At 30.9% G+C, this 15989-nt stretch overlaps 1 protein-coding gene across 2 annotated transcripts; it reads left to right on the forward strand.

The window, feature by feature from the left end:
* The first annotated feature begins 8657 nt into the window (after positions 1-8657).
* Positions 8658-15296, forward strand: LOC100245697 (phospholipid hydroperoxide glutathione peroxidase 1, chloroplastic). 2 transcript variants are annotated; one of them, XM_002285528.4, is made up of 6 exons: positions 8658-9098; positions 10660-10736; positions 10909-10970; positions 13406-13524; positions 13602-13769; positions 15038-15296. In XM_002285528.4, exons 1-6 carry the CDS (start codon positions 8814-8816, stop codon positions 15065-15067), a joined length of 741 nt encoding a protein of 246 aa, XP_002285564.1. In that variant the 5' UTR covers positions 8658-8813; the 3' UTR covers positions 15068-15296. The 2 variants fall into 2 exon arrangements, with proteins under 2 accessions (XP_002285564.1, XP_059592274.1); XM_059736291.1 differs by having other exon boundaries at positions 8687-9098; positions 13602-15296.
* Positions 15297-15989: the final 693 nt, after the last annotated feature.

The following is a 15989-nucleotide window of genomic DNA, read 5'->3' on the forward strand; positions in this document are numbered from 1 at the left end:
TTGAAAATTTACTTTTGAATAAATGTTTGAATATACTAAAATCACACCTTTACTTCTATGTTAATTTGATTGCTAAGCAAAAAAAGGGCAAAAAGAAATTGTCTTCATTTATATTTAGATTTAAAAAAAAAATAGAAAAAAAAAACATAACTATTTGGGCTTTGTTTCACATTTATTTTTTATAATAGTTTTCTGGAACAAAAAAATCAAGAAAACACATTTAACAATCAAAAACTATTTTCCTTTTTTTATTTTTAAAAATAGAAAACAATATGATTTTTAAAAATATCTTTTAGTTGGTTTTTGTTGTTTTCTAAAAATTGTTTTAAAAAAACATAATTATTTAGGGTTTGTTTGATATTTGTTTTTTAGAACATATTTTTATTGTTCAGAATAAAAAAAACTAAGAAAACACGTCTAACAACTAAATGTTATTTTCTATTTTTAATATATTTACAGAGAACATCTTTTAGTTGTTTTATATTGTTTTGTAATAACCGTTTTTAAAAAAATAATTATATAAAAATGTATAATGATTAAAAATAAAACACTATATATAAAAATTATTTTTAAAAATATTGAAAACAAGTTGAAAACATTTTAAGTTTTTAAACAAACTTTTATTTTGTAAAATATTATAGAGCAGTTTTAAAAAACTGATCTCAAAAACTATTTTTCAAAACTATTTTCATAAATAGTTACCAAGACCTTAATGTTTTTCATGATTTCATATAATCTCTTCAACAACCTTTGTACTCAAAACTAATCTAATGAAAAGGAATAAAATTGAAGCAAAAGACTCCAACAAGTAAATAAAAAGAATGTTAGAGACCTATAATCCACATAAAGAAGATAGGACAAAAAATGCATAACACTGACTATAAAAATACATGTGAATTTGATACTTTAAAAGATAGGAGAGGCATGAGAAAAACTTACAATAAGATCAATGACTTACTTTAACTTGTTATAGTAATGTGTCATGTATTAAAGGGACTAAATTATACAAAATTTTGAAATTATTTGGTAAAAAAAAAAATGTGTGTCAATATGTTGTAAGGCAAAAAGATTAGATTAAATGTTTCTAAATATCATTTCTTTTCTCTCTCTTTTTTCTACCTTCATATCAATATTTTGATTTATAAAAGCAAAGTTTAATTTTATTGATTAAAATATTTTTACTTTTTTATCAACAATGAAATATTATACACCTTACTTTTCTATTATTTCTTTGTATTTATCTTCCCTTGCATTATAATAATTCTTTCATTTATCCCATAAAGAGAAAATATATAATTTGTACCTCATGGAAAATCTCATGTTTGATTTCACCTCTTAGGCATTTATATAGGCAAACTTATGTACATGAATAGTACAAGTATCAAAATAAAAAATAAAAAAATTAGGTGTTGGACAAAAGTTAGGAAACACTTTTAAAAATTTGAAAAATCACTTATAACATTTTCTGAAGGAATACTTAACAGAATATTTTCCTAAAAATACTTTTAGAAAAAACATTTTTAAGTAAAAATACTACTAAACACACTCTACTCTATTAACCTTATACTGGTCTTTCATGGTTTTATGATTGTATTTTTTAAGCAAGATTTTTATTTAAGCTTCAAGACTTAACAGAGTCAAAGAATTAAGATTGACCAATTAAGCAATTTTTATCCTTATCATCCCCTAAAGTTGAGTGACCATAAGCTTATGGCACATAAATGTTTGAATAACCTTTTGTCATAATGTTAGACATTTAGATACATAATGGTATATAGCATATTTCAATAAGAGATATTTGGATAAAATTCTTCAAATACTATTGAAATGGGAAGAATGACCTTTTTTTTCTTTATTTTTTGTTTTAAATTAATGATTCATTTTGGATAATATTAATCTTATTTATTTCGCCAAAATGACATTTCCTTTTCATTCTTGAGTTATTTCCCTCTTGTTTGCCAATGAATTTTCCAAGTTCTCTCAATTTTTCACTCAAGTTCAAACTCATAAGAAAGATGAATGGATAAAAATTGGTTACAACTCTCTCATTTTTCTTCTTCTTCAAGGTTTTTCATTTTTTTCTTTATTTTTGGTTAGGTTTTTTAACAATCGTTTTTGTAGTGGTTCTTCAGTTCCATTGATGATTTGTGGGATATCACAATCACCCCTTATGTAGACACAACATCTGTGTTATGTCTCATAGGATTACGGGGTCGAATAGATAGACACCCCTCACAAGGTCAAACAAACCCTCATACCAGGTTTGGGATCGACTCTTATACCGTTTGTAATAACCCACTACCCGCTCCCAACTATGTAGATATTATCCGTTTTAAGCCTAAGGAGCTCTTAGGGCTTTAAAACATGTTTCATGGTTAAGAGAAACTTGTACTTATGTAGTGCTAAGAACTTTTTCTACCATCTAATGTGGGATACCACAATCACATTCTCATGTAGACACAACGAGGACCCATATTCGATATGAGATATCATATTTTTTATTATGATGTGGTAAGATCCTTTTTATCATTTTTTACATGTTTGGTTAGAGTTTTTTACAACTGTTTTTGTAGTGTGTTTTTTGGAGTTATTTTTTGTAATTGCTTTTTATTGGTTTTTTTTGGATCATAGTTAGGGTTTTTTTTGTAGTTTCATTTAAACTCTTGAAATGTAAGATGAGAATGTAGGTTTGTAATCTAACATTTAAGTCCATTTGAACATTATAGGTTTTTTTTTCTTTTGTAGATAATATGGAAACGTAACTCCAATTAAGTTTTTTAAAAACAAAATTTAACAATAGTAAAGTATTCAGGTCATTATAAAATAAAAAACTTAACCATAGTTAAATTATTTGTAAATGAAACTTAACCATTGAATAGTTCAAGTTATCATTATAATTGAAAACTCAACTTCCATGCAGTTCAAGTGAACACAAAATTAATATTTGTCTAATTTGTAATACATAAAATTTAATTCAAATAAATGTTTAAAATGAAAACAAAATTTAGTTGTTTGAAAAATAACATAATTATGAAACAGGAAAAAAAGTAAATAGAAGAGATAGATATTTCTTTGCGGCAAATAATAAAATAGGTGACAGATAACGAATATAATAAATAAAATAAGTATAAAGATACCATTTTTGGTGGTAAATAAAATTAAAAAACGGTAAAAGTTTCCAAAAAAAGTCATTTCTCAACAAAATTAAAGAGAATGGTCAAATTTCATAATTTGAGAGTTATTTCGATCCATGTGTCCAAATAACCCTTTTAATAATTCGTTGAGTTACTTTATCACAGAGGAAATGAAAGTCCTACTGAATATGTTTGGTTCTAGCGTGTATAATACGATTGGAAGCAAAGACAAAGATACTTTAATTGTCGCAATAAATGATTGGGATTCGAATCTATGACACCTTGACATGCAAAAAGGATTAAATACGAGGAAATTTAACAACTATGGGAGGAAGACTATAAAGTTCATAGTCAATGCTATCTTAAGAGAGGACATTATTTAGATCCAATATTGTTAGAATATTGGAGGCCAAATGTTATGAAAATATTGATGAAAATTTCAATATTAGTGGAAATTTCTATAAAATTAGAAAATTGAAGGAAATTAACCAAAATAGAAATTTTGGATGAAACTTTGACAAACAATAAAACAAGTAATACTTCACATATTAAACTATTTTTTTTTTTTTTGAGAAAACAAGTAACAATTGATGACATTGGTTATGGGTTGATAACAAATACAACTTTTAAAGTAAATACTAATCTTTATTTGATTGAATTTCAATAATTAAATGCACATTACATTATATTTAATATTAAAATGATGAATCATAAGGTTTTAAGGTATTTTAGGATGAAAGAATGTCATCTTGATTTAAACATATTGGTCCTATGATATGTAGTTTGCATAATACCGACATTAATTACATACGAACATGTCAAACACGTGTGTTTGATTTTCTTTCCACTACTTCTTCATGGATAGGAAACCTTGAGTTGACCTATATGTTTGTTTAAATTTCCCATTTTACTTGATTTGAAACTCTATATGACAGTTATATAGAAAGGTAGTTAAATATTCCATAATCATTATTAATTAATTCCTTTTGAAGTTGTGAACTTTGTTCATATTCATAAGGAATAAAAACGATAGCGTCATATATGAGTCACCAGGTTGAGTTGCTATACTCACATTTAAAACTCACGGAAAATGACTCTTTGTCAAATTTTGACATTTTTTATGGGTCCCACCATGCCTCTTCCTTGTATAAGACTTCCCAATAGCTCTTATTCCCATACTTGTTTTTCTAAATCGATGGTCTTCATCTTGTATGCAATGGGGGAAGTTGTCTTCACAAGTAAATGGCTTGATTGTTGTTGACTTTAACCACTGTCTAACATTCCCCTTATCATCGCTGTCATTTCTATCATCTCCATTATCTCTATTATCATCATCATCTTTATCATTATCAAAATCAACGTCTATGTCATCACTCTCCTCACCATTTCATTTAAAGGCACTACAAATAAAAGTACCAACACTGGTTTGGTTATATTTATAGTCAAACTAACACAAGTAGGTTATGTTGGTAATTGCATTGGCATCACTAATGAATGAGCTCCACTTTTAGTGTTAGTAAACCTAACTTCTTCAAACATGACTTTCTTAACGTTAATCCCAAATTCAAGAGAATATTTAGCTACTTGTGGAATGAGATTCCCATGTTCAAAATCTAAGTGTATAGGTCTAACCTATTGGAACAATCGATCCTCTTCTTATTCTCTTTACTATACCGTGATGTTTAGAAAATCAAAGAAATTCATTTAAGCCATTTGATCCTTTTTAGTCTTTATGTCTCATAGTTTTAGCCTTGTTGTCCTAATTCTCTTGGAATGACTAAAAGATCCAAGAAAACCGTTCAAGCTATTTTATCCTTTTCAATGTTCATCTCTTGTAGTCTTAGCTTCATGTTGTGGTAACAATAAACAAATATTTACAACTTCATATAAGCAAGATGATTCCATTATTTTATGTGAATAAGAGCAAATGTGCTCCAATTGAAAAGCATACACTTTGTGTTGAAATTCTTATAATTAATCACCATTGATAGCATAGAAGTTTTATTCTCATGCATAAACCACAATTCACCTAAAATTAAGGTTACAACTTGGGCACGTTCAACCCACCCAACCCAAGGTTCAAGTTGACATGTGTTAAGATAGAGTCATTAAAAACATAACATGATATTCAGCTTCTACTATTCTAATCAAGTTTGCATTAGTATTTATCTAAGCATTTAGACCTACATCACTTGTATTGTATATCACTTGGGTGCATTAGGAATTGCATGGAAGGTTCAAGTCATGGATCTCTTGCAAGTTGATGAACTGTTCACAACCGATTCATAGATTCAAACAATTCACCCTTAGACTGCTTTGTATTTAAAGGAATGACTTGCTTTGATCATCATATTGAGTTTCTTATGATTCGTACTGCACTAGTGTGTATGGTTACACATTGAATAAAACTTATGGTAAATTTGTGACATTAATTATCAGGTAGTTATAATTTCACCAAGCTACCGTGTTATATGAGCTCTCAATCTTGAAAGAATGTTTTAACCTACTAGTGAGACCCTAAGGTGGTCGTACATTTCCTATAGATTGGGTCATTGTTCATTAAGGAATGTGATAATAAGTGTTTTCAATAGAGACACTATAATATTTTATGGGATTGAGACAGTGTGTCCTATTGGATGATCTTTAAGATTTATGATTGTTAGTCATAGGGTTCTCGAAATTAAGTTTTGATGATCACAAAACAAAGTTCAAGTTACTAGTAGTTCAAATCAAGTTAATTGTTTTAAGTTTTCTTGGAAAAATTAAAGCAAGTTCAAACAACTAAAATAAAATATCATTGCCTTGAAGGCTTGAGCTTTTTGAAAACTTAAGAAGACTAGGACTTAATGTAAGGTTGTTCTTATCGGTGTACTTAAATCATAAAAAAATTTCATGCACTTAAAGTTTCAAAAAATTATCCCTTATTAAACTTAAATATTTCTTAAAATCGAATGATTTTAGGCTTTTGATGAAACTTTGATCTTAACTCTTCGTAAACTTGATTTAAAAGGTTATTTGGGGTTGAACATGTGTTACCAAAGTTTCCCAACCTTGATTGAAAGTTGTTTTAGCCCTTTATAATGCAATCGGTCAAGGTGGGATGAGGAAATCAGTTGAGACGGTTGAGCTTAATTAGTTAAGGTGCACTTTATGCACTCTCTCCTTTCTAATAACCTGTTTGAATTGGTTAAGGCAAGAACCTCAACTAGTCGAGGATCAATCAAACCGATTGAGGTTCTGAACCTAAATGGTTACTTGCTAATGCATTTAATGCATGATAACAATTGAATCGATTAAACCGATTGTCTGACTGGTCGAGTCTTTTTTAAGGGTTTTAGGGATTCTAAGCTAAAAACATATAAATTGAAGTGTTTAAGGTCATTTATGCACATGACACTCATCGAACTTAACTACTAACCTATTTTCTTTCTCTCATTTAAAGATTTTCAAGTGTATTATTCTTCAACTTGCAATTCTTTCAAGTGCACCTTCAGGTCCATCCTAGGTTTCATTGTATTGAGAGCTTAACTTGCTATGCTTTCGTTTATTTTATGAGAAAAGTGTTTCAAATGAGGTAAATAACTTGAGGTATTTACAAAAGTTTTTTTGGAACCTTGGAATTTAAGTGTACGTATTGAAGGCTTAAGGTTCAAGCCTTGTAAATAAGTGAAACCCTCACTTTGTTAAGAGTTTGAGAATAGTGGATGTAGGCGAATTGCTAAACCACTATAAAAAAAAAGTTTGTATTTTTTTCTCATAATTTTTTATACTTTTGCCTTTTATTTTCTATTATCTTCTTCTATACTTTTTTCTTAATTAAAATTTTTCAAAAAATGACTAGTACCTAATTCAACTCTCTCTCCTTGGGTGTATAACTATGTTTTAATTAGCTTGTTTTCACAATGATCATGAATTTGTGGTGCCACAATAATTTCATCAGTTGGATTTGGTACGTGTCCTTTGTAGATTGAGTGTATTAATCAATTTTCATCTCAATATAATATCATAGGGAATTAAAGTATAGTTGACTCTCTTTAGTGAAATATTGAGTCTATTTCAAAATTGGATTGTGAGAGAGTCATGATTTTCCTATAAGTTTCAATGGTCCTTCACTATTGCTCACAATCTTTTTTGGTATAAAGATTTGAGGGAAATTAGAGTTTTATTCACTTTTGAGCATAAAATGCCATTTTGGCAAAAACATTAAGTTGCCTAGAAACTCATGATCATTTATTTTGGGTTTTACATTAGAGTAATTAATTAGTTAATTAATACCCATTTTGATTAATTAATTAATTAGGACTCTGTCTGGGTCACTTAAGCTCACATGGAAGTTTATATATACCCCTTAGGTTTTAGGATTAGACTCTTAACTTTTCACATTATTGGTGTTCAAAATATGTTAACCTATATTTCTCTCCTTCTCAAGGTGTATAGACTTTATACAAGTGCCAAGGATTAAAGATTAAGTCATAGGGTGGAAGATTATAAGGTTTTTGAGATTCTTACATAAATTGGAATAAGATCTAGGAGATGTTTTTACTTTCATTATTGATAGATTTAGTAGTCTTGGGATCTAGAGAACATGCACCCTTGATCCTATTCCTAAGACCATGGACAAGGTGTGAACAAGTTAAGGTAGAGTTTGAATTGGAAAAACATCAACCTAAAGAGATTAGGGTTGGCGTGTGTTGAAAGTACGAGCAACTTGTTGAAACTTGAACCTGCATATTATTATTATTATTATTCTATTTAAAATGTAAAAAATATGAAAAGGATAATAAAGGAATTTTAACATTTTTATAATTGTACTATGCTAATAAATTTATCATTCTTTATAATTATTAAAATATTTTAAAATATTGAAACTTAAGGTTAGAGTTGTCATTTTTATTAAACTAGTAACTAATAATATAATTGATAGTTTTGAGACATTTAACTTTTAAAATTTTATTCTATAATATGACTTATATTTTATAACTTTGAAATAAATATTTTATTTATCACAAGTTTTATTATATACATTTTGTTTGATAACCCATAAAAACTCACAAAAACTTATTGGAGCCCTTGTTGCCCACTAGCTTAACATAGGTTGAAACTTCTCGACCTCATATTAGGTTTAGAATAGGTTGAACCTTCTCGACTCGACCTTATATTAGGTTTAAAATAGGTTGGACATAGGTTTGACACGGATTAACCTTCAAACCCATTCAACCCATTCAAATTATAACCATTGCTAAAAAAGAAAAAAAAATTGATTTGAGTGGCCTATTTTTCATAATGTTAACCTTATTTTTTCTTGGTTTGTTTATCACCTCATTTATTGTTGGGATAAATGACAATTCAAGTTGAGTTGGACAACACGCCATCAGTGAACATGGCAACATCTTATCCTTAAATCTTAAATAAAATTGAAAATGAAAAAAGAAAAATAATTAAATCCATAAAGCTAAAATGGAAAACAAAAGGAGAAAGGAAAAATTGAATTAAATAAATGAAAACTAAAAAGAAAAAAATAATAATTAAATGAATTGAAATTGAAAAGGGGAACAAACAAACAAAATAGCCACGTGGAACTCCTGCTGCCACCGGTGAACATCACAACCCCCATCAAGAGGCTGCCACACTTCTCCGACAACCTCTGCAAAAACGATTCTCAGTTTCCATACCCAAGAAATGGCTTCCATGCCTTTCTCTGTCTCCTTCACTGCTCATTCACCTGGATTTGCCCAAACCAAAGCAGCACATCACCATTCATGGCCTTCTTCTCCTTATCCTTCCATGGCTTTCTTGATGCCATCCACCAAATCCTCTTTTGGGGCCTCTAATTCAGCCTTTTTGCGAACTGGGTTCTCGCTTTGCTCTTCAGAAATTCCTGGGGTCTCCTTGAAATCTCGATTTTCAGGCGGCGTTTATGCGAGAGCGGCTACGGAGAAGAGCCTGTATGATTACACTGTCAAGGTATATGTTTTTGTGAATAACTTTCCATCTCACCCTGCATCCCTGGTGTGTCTTTTTTTGGGAATTTTTTGAATTTTTCATTTGTAATGCTTTTCTTTTCCTTAATTTACCGGTGTATGCTGAATTGTTCATCATCTGTAGTTTTTTCCTCTTTCTACCATTTTACATCTTTGGTGTTTTTCGTTTCTGGGCATTGATTAATTTTTCTGCGGTTTTCTTTTGTGGGTATTGTTGTTTTGTGGGTGTTATTTCAGTTATGTCTTTTTTGGAACAAGGGGGTTTATTGAATTGATCGTTCCTTAATGGCTTCCTATTCGGATACTGGATATTGTATGAGTTCATGGGTAGAGTATATCGATTTCTGGAGTTGCAATAAAAGGAGTCTTCTCTTTCTTCCTTGTTTGTGTGTTCCTTTTCTGGGTTTGTAACTGAATTATGCAGAATTTAGAGTCTCCTTGGGTTCTTTTTGTCTGTGAACTCCATTTTTCTACTGAAATAATCCAAAAATTAAACTTTGTTTTGACTTGGTATCAGTGGAATTGTTATTTTGTGCTCTGTTCTTGTTTTTTCCTGAACTCGTAGTGCCTGGGTATTGTTCATTCAAGAGCAGCTAAGGGGAAGAGGATCCATGACTTCATTTTCAAGATAGATGATTAAGGAAACACTTAGAATCCTTTTCCTCTCTGGGCGTTTGTCTGAAGTTTTCTTCCATTTATGTTAACCCTTTTCCGTGTTGAATATTAATTTCTGAAAAAGTACATGAAAAGGATTTTTTTTCTTTTTTAAATATATGTTAATCCCTTTTCTGTGTTGAATATTAATTGCTGATAGAATACATGAAAAGGACCCTTTTTTTTTTCCTTTTTTAAATTTTTTCATGCTTTGGGACCTTGAGAAAGCAAGATCCTTTTTAGTTTTTAGTGCAACTGTTTGAATCAGGGAGGTGACATTCTCATTTTTGTCACAGAACATCAAAATAAATAAATTTCCTAAATTTTCTTTTCTTTTCTTATGTGTGTGATACATATATTTTCTGAATTTTTTATACCGATTAGAGAAAGTTGTAGTTGTTCCTTGCATGTATCTTGGAATGTCTGTGCAAGTCTATGCATGTGCCTACAATGTGCTAGATCTCTACTTGTGTGAGACAGATTAGAAGATATTTTCCTTAACTAAATAATATAAATTAAGTGAATCTCGTAGGATTCTATTATTTTAATTTATTTTTCTGAACTAGTTTTTCTGAGGATAATTGTGGAAAAGTCTTATTTTGGTGTGGGACTTTGAATAGGCAGCTATCAAGGTCTCCTGATTGTTATTCTGTATCACTTGTTTAAATTTCAAAATAATGGGTTTGTGATTTATTATTTGTTATCTTTCTTAATTTTGTTTATGTGCAATCTTTGAGAAGGTATTTTGTTGAATTTTTATTATTGTTCATGTTGTTTGAAGTGGTGTTTATATATTGGAGAGTTCAGGTGTTTTGTATGACCCAATTCAGGAATGAGCTTATAAACATGGAAAAATTAGTTTGCACTCAGTATGGAGGTTTTTGTTGCAGGATATTGAGAAGAAGGATGTTCCTCTTAGCAAATTTAAGGGCAAAGTCCTCTTGATAGTCAATGTGGCTTCAAAATGGTATTCTCTCCTATATGGTTGTTTAGTTTCATATGATAGCTGTGTAGATTGAACTTGTCTTCTTTTGTTTTTCAGACTTCTACAACTAACCTAGATGCATAATGATATTCATTTAAAAGTTCTACAATTAACTCAGATATGATCTAATTGAAGAATTTCCCTTGAATTTCAGTGGTTTGACAGCATCAAACTATTCAGAACTCTCGCACATATATGAGAAGTACAAAACTCAAGGTATGCTCAACTTCTGAGAGGCCATAGCTTAGATTTCGTCTAACCTTCCTGAGCTGGCATTTAAACCATTTAGATCTACCCTGTTCAAAGCTAGGAAGTGTGGTGAACCTGAAGAATTTATTTTTGCTTTTGAAAGAGTTGCTTATGGTCTTATCATTGGATGTTTTATGTTTCGTAATTCAAGCTGAACCATATATACTAACCCATTTGACTTGAATGCTGATAAACCCCTGCCCAATAAGAATCAATGTTATTTTATATTACATATATTTGTAGGTAATAAATATTTTTGAATCTGGTCAGAGCATTCATCTTGTTAATGCTTTTTATATCCATAATCTGATGAGAATGCAATACACAAAAAACTAACATACCTGAAATATATTTTGATCTCTATTTGATTCGAAGTCTTCTCAATGATCCAATTTGGATGTACACGTAGTCACTCTGAATCCAATATGCTGACAGGCTATGTAATTGTTTGATTATGGTAATATGTGAAGAAAAATTCATTGACAGATCCTCGTGAACAAGCAACACATTCATGGAACTGTTTTAGGACTTTTATTATACTACTGAGAATTATCTACCCTCTGGATGACTTGTAATCAATCTCATGGATCTTGTGATCCAAATTATGGGAGTCTTCTCATGCATTTAATGTCCATAGGTCCCATCATATCTGCTGTTGGTCTACATTAAACAAAAAAAAAAGAAAAAAAAAAGGAAAAAAAAAAGAAAAGAAAAAGAAAGGCGAGCCCACCAGGAAGCACATAGATTAATGACAACTGGGTGGGCCTCTACCTATTGGCATCTTCTCCTATTTTTCTCTCTCTTCATGCTGTTCTCATTACAGTACTTCTTCTCATCATAGAGAATTCACTGTTGTGTGGCAGTTGAGTGAGCTGAAAAAGGTACAATCCATTGGACAGATCCCAAAACATAGTTAAAAACAAAAAAAAAATGTTTTGACTCCCATACTACATACTGTTTGGTTTCAAGAAGACAAAAGCCTAAACTCAAGAAAGCCTTACATCACTACTTGAGGTTGTGTAGTTGATTGAATGGCAGGGTTGACTTTTGGTTTCTCAATAACCAAATAACTGGTAGGTAAAATTCTAAATTTTAGTATATGTCATGCCAACTAAATTTATGATGAGTAGTTCTGGTAAATTATGCAGCAGACAGGACAAACAAATCGTGTTTCCTGGGTATTTGCTTCTAATCAATAAGCTCCTAGCATATAGGACTCATTTCTTGTCAATTACATGGCTAAGTTATGGGTGCTTGGTCTCAAATGGCAGCCATACGCTTTTTAATTTCTATAAATATGAAAATAAGTCTAACAAGTCTGCATTTTTGCAAGTTAAATCATCCTATGGATTTGGTTGAGGATGTGTCTTACATTAGATCATATGTTAAGTTGGTTCAAATTATGAGTGTGGAAAATAAAATTTTAAACTGCTCACAATTTTGCATGTGTAATTGATGGATATCATTAACAGACCAGTTACAAAGTGTCAACAGTTAATTGGGCAAATCATTTCTCATCCGTAACTTTGGCTATGTGTGAATTTTGTTTAACCACAATTTAATTGATCATTGATATGTGTTATTTTGTAATTTGTCCATTAATCTCTCTTGGAAATTATGATATTTTAAATTTTACCCTTTTGCATACACGTTTACAAATAATGTGGCATTAGCTTTGTCCTATGTGATTTCTGGTAAGAGTAATTCTTGGAGGGTTAGAAGCACTTCCTAAATGCTTGGAAGCACTTTCCTTACAAAACTTAGATGTTTAGCAAAGTTATCAAAATCACCTTAACAATCCAGAGGATTGTTTGAAGTGATTTTTAGACCAGTATTTGGTAGGTGCTTCATTTAGAAATAAATCTTTTGTCATATATCAAATTACCAAAAACACTTTTTATATCCAGACACTAATTGATTCTTCATAAAAGTGTTTCTGATAGTAGTGCTACCAATGGAAGGTTACAGGCTAAAAGGGCTTTTTCAAGAATCACTCCCAAACCCTAAGATTTATGTGATGTTCATGCAATGATTAGTAGAAAGTAGTGATATGATGTGATCACCGTGATGTATCCTGCAAAGCACTGGAATTGATGAACACTAATGTAATTCCTGTCTTAAACAACAGTTTGTGTTCTATGCTAGACGAATATATACGTTTCTTTTCTTTCTTTTCTTTATTATTATTATTTTTAAATTTTTTATAAAGATTAGTAAATGGAGCTATCCTGGGGAAAAGGAAGAAAATTGATTTTTAATTGAATTTGAAAGGTTGATTAAAATTTATACATCGCTTTGTGATCAACAATGTTTCTCTAAAAGTGGTTTGAGAACTTTTGAACTCATAGAAAGCACTCATCCTGATGATACTCCTACATGCTGTTTATGCAATTCCATTGCAGGCTTTGAGATTCTAGCTTTCCCTTGCAATCAGTTTGGGGGGCAAGAGCCTGGATCAAATCCCGAGATTAAGCAGTTTGCTTGCACAAGGTTCAAAGCTGAATTCCCAATTTTTGATAAGGTATCCAACTGCAATCCCCTGCATATAACATGATTGGTTGAAAGTGTGAATCAGGTACTAAATTTTGTGCACAACAGGTTGATGTTAATGGGCCAACCACTGCTCCAGTTTACCAGTTTCTGAAGTCAAACGCTGGCGGATTTTTGGGTGACCTGATCAAGTGGAACTTTGAGAAGTTTTTGGTGGACAAAAATGGTAAGGTTGTCGAGAGATATCAGCCAACAACATCACCTTTCCAGATTGAGGTATGTTTCTTCATCCTTGAATTTTGTAGACTTTGATCATGGATTATTCCCTTGAAACAATGACAATTTGGCAAATCTAATGGTTGGGAGATGCAATGATTCTTCTACAACCCCTATCCTAAATATCTAAGATGCCTTATTGCTGTGGTAATTAAGGTGTTTGACTCTAGATAACTAGCTACTTGAACAGGGATAAAAATTTTCAAGGTCACAATTGGAAAGTTTTGTTAGCCCATTATTTCGACTATTATTTATGACCTGATCTGTTATGTTTGAACTGCTGGTATTATCATGCACATCCACATACTGATTCATCTATGGTGTGAAGCTGGACACAGCTTTCCTGTTTATTATAATTAGTCGCTCTTTACTGTAAGAGCAATTCATAAGGAGCAACATTTTTCTTGATAGCTATTTTTTTTCCCTAGGAATTTAATTTTCTACATTTGGATTTTTTATCCTAATGGTCAAATTCGAGGATTATTATAAACTATCATATTTTAGTTCTTCAAAGCTATATATGGTAATGGCATGTCAGGATTATTTGGATTTTTGGTCCTGATGTTGAAATTTGAGGAATATTATAGACTAGTTGAATTCAAATTTTGAACCTTTGGTCAAGAGTATCCATAGATTTTGGAATACTCTAGATGAGCTCTTGGATTATGGTCCCTTTTGCAGGGTTGCGAATGTTTTAAAAATCATTTTTCTAATAAACATCACGTAATCTATTTTGGATCTCCTGAAGAAAAAATTTGATTAAAGGGTAAAAGGAAAAAAAAAATGTGTGAGATATGGGAACCAAAGGAATGTAAAAATAGAAATACACCTGTTGGAGTTTTTATATATGTGACAATTCAGTAATTGACCACGATCCATTTAACGCATCAATATTAACAGCTATTACTAGTTGCCTGAAGTATTGCGGTTTATCCCGTATAAACTTAAAACTCAGCAATTAGATAAAGGGGAGTGTGACCTCAACTCTTCAGTTTAAAATTCACCATCAAGGTGTGTCTTAGCATTTATTGATGCTCAAGGCAGTAAGCTTACTTGCATAGCTGTTGTGTTATTGAGCTTGAACCAATCCTGGCACACCCACACACCAACAGCAACGCCCATATACACAGAGAAAAGAGGAACATTTGTTTCTGGACGTTAATGTTAATTGGCAAAAAGATTAGGCAGTGAGTGGTTTGAATTTGGGCAGTGATTTTGTTTTCAAAATGAAGCAATTTTGTTGATTTTTTTTTTGTAATTTGTTGCAGAAGGACATTCAGAGGCTTCTTGCAGCATGAGTACAAGTTGTGCAGGCATGTATGGCAGCTTCGCTCTTGACAAAAGAAAACAACTGACATGTAAATTTCTGGCTTAGGCATCACACCCGCATATATGTGTTTTTGTTTCTGTGACATATGCATGAAGTTACATTATTTGTTTCCCTTGTTTTCCATTTCTTTCTTGTTTTGTTGAACAGAAATGCACAAAATCCTCTTTCTGCAATTATAAGAGTTTGATCATTTGCTATTCCTGCCTGCAGCATTTGTTTGCTGTGAAATTTGGCTGGGGTTTGAAGTGTGGGTTACTAGCAAAAAAATAAAAGGTCTAAAATGTAGATGCTTGATAAACATGGATTTGTCTTTCAAAATCTTATGATTTTGGAAAAAAACAATAACTAATTGATATGAAAATGGAACAGCATCATATTTTTTACCCTCAATTGACTTGTATTGCTGATTATATATATATATTTTCTACTCAGGCAAAATCGCTTTACGCGAATGCGGTTTCAAATTTTCAAACAAAAATATAGAAAAAAGAAATGTCGTATGAAGTGTGTTAGGGTGCAATAGTATTACTCTTAAGTCTAAGGATAGGTTACCAAAGTGATGATTTTTAGAACAAGGTCTACGACTTGTGATATCAAATGTCATGAAAGGTTTAGTTTATCCTTGCTAGATATCAATTGATTTTTAGATGAGATAATCAAAACCAAATAGACTATAGTAGGGTTGAAGATAGGGGTTCCTTGTCTTGTCTTTAGAAATCAGTGTATTATCATGTGATTATTTATATATGAATTTGCCTAACTTAGAAAAGAAAACATATCAATGAAAGGAAACAATAATGGAAGAAAAACAGGGGTTTCATGAAAGGACAATGTCTGTTTCATCCATTCAAGATACTCTTCCCATTCTGCTTCCTACTTTGTATTTGATT

The sequence above is a fragment of the Vitis vinifera genome, chromosome 4 (assembly GCF_030704535.1).
Source record: "Vitis vinifera cultivar Pinot Noir 40024 chromosome 4, ASM3070453v1".
NCBI lineage: Eukaryota > Viridiplantae > Streptophyta > Magnoliopsida > Vitales > Vitaceae > Vitis > Vitis vinifera.

What these genes read in the sequence shown, in the direction of transcription:
- LOC100245697 (XM_059736291.1), top strand. Translation starts at nt 8,814, where the DNA reads ATGGCTTCCATGCCTTTCTCTGTCTCCTTCACTGCTCATTCACCTGGA. An exon ending in GTCAATGTGGCTTCAAAATG is followed by an intron (nt 10,737 to 10,908) that starts GTATTCTCTCCT and finishes CTTGAATTTCAG; the next exon opens with TGGTTTGACAGCATCAAACT. An exon ending in TGAGAAGTACAAAACTCAAG is followed by an intron (nt 10,971 to 13,405) that starts GTATGCTCAACT and finishes ATTCCATTGCAG; the next exon opens with GCTTTGAGATTCTAGCTTTC.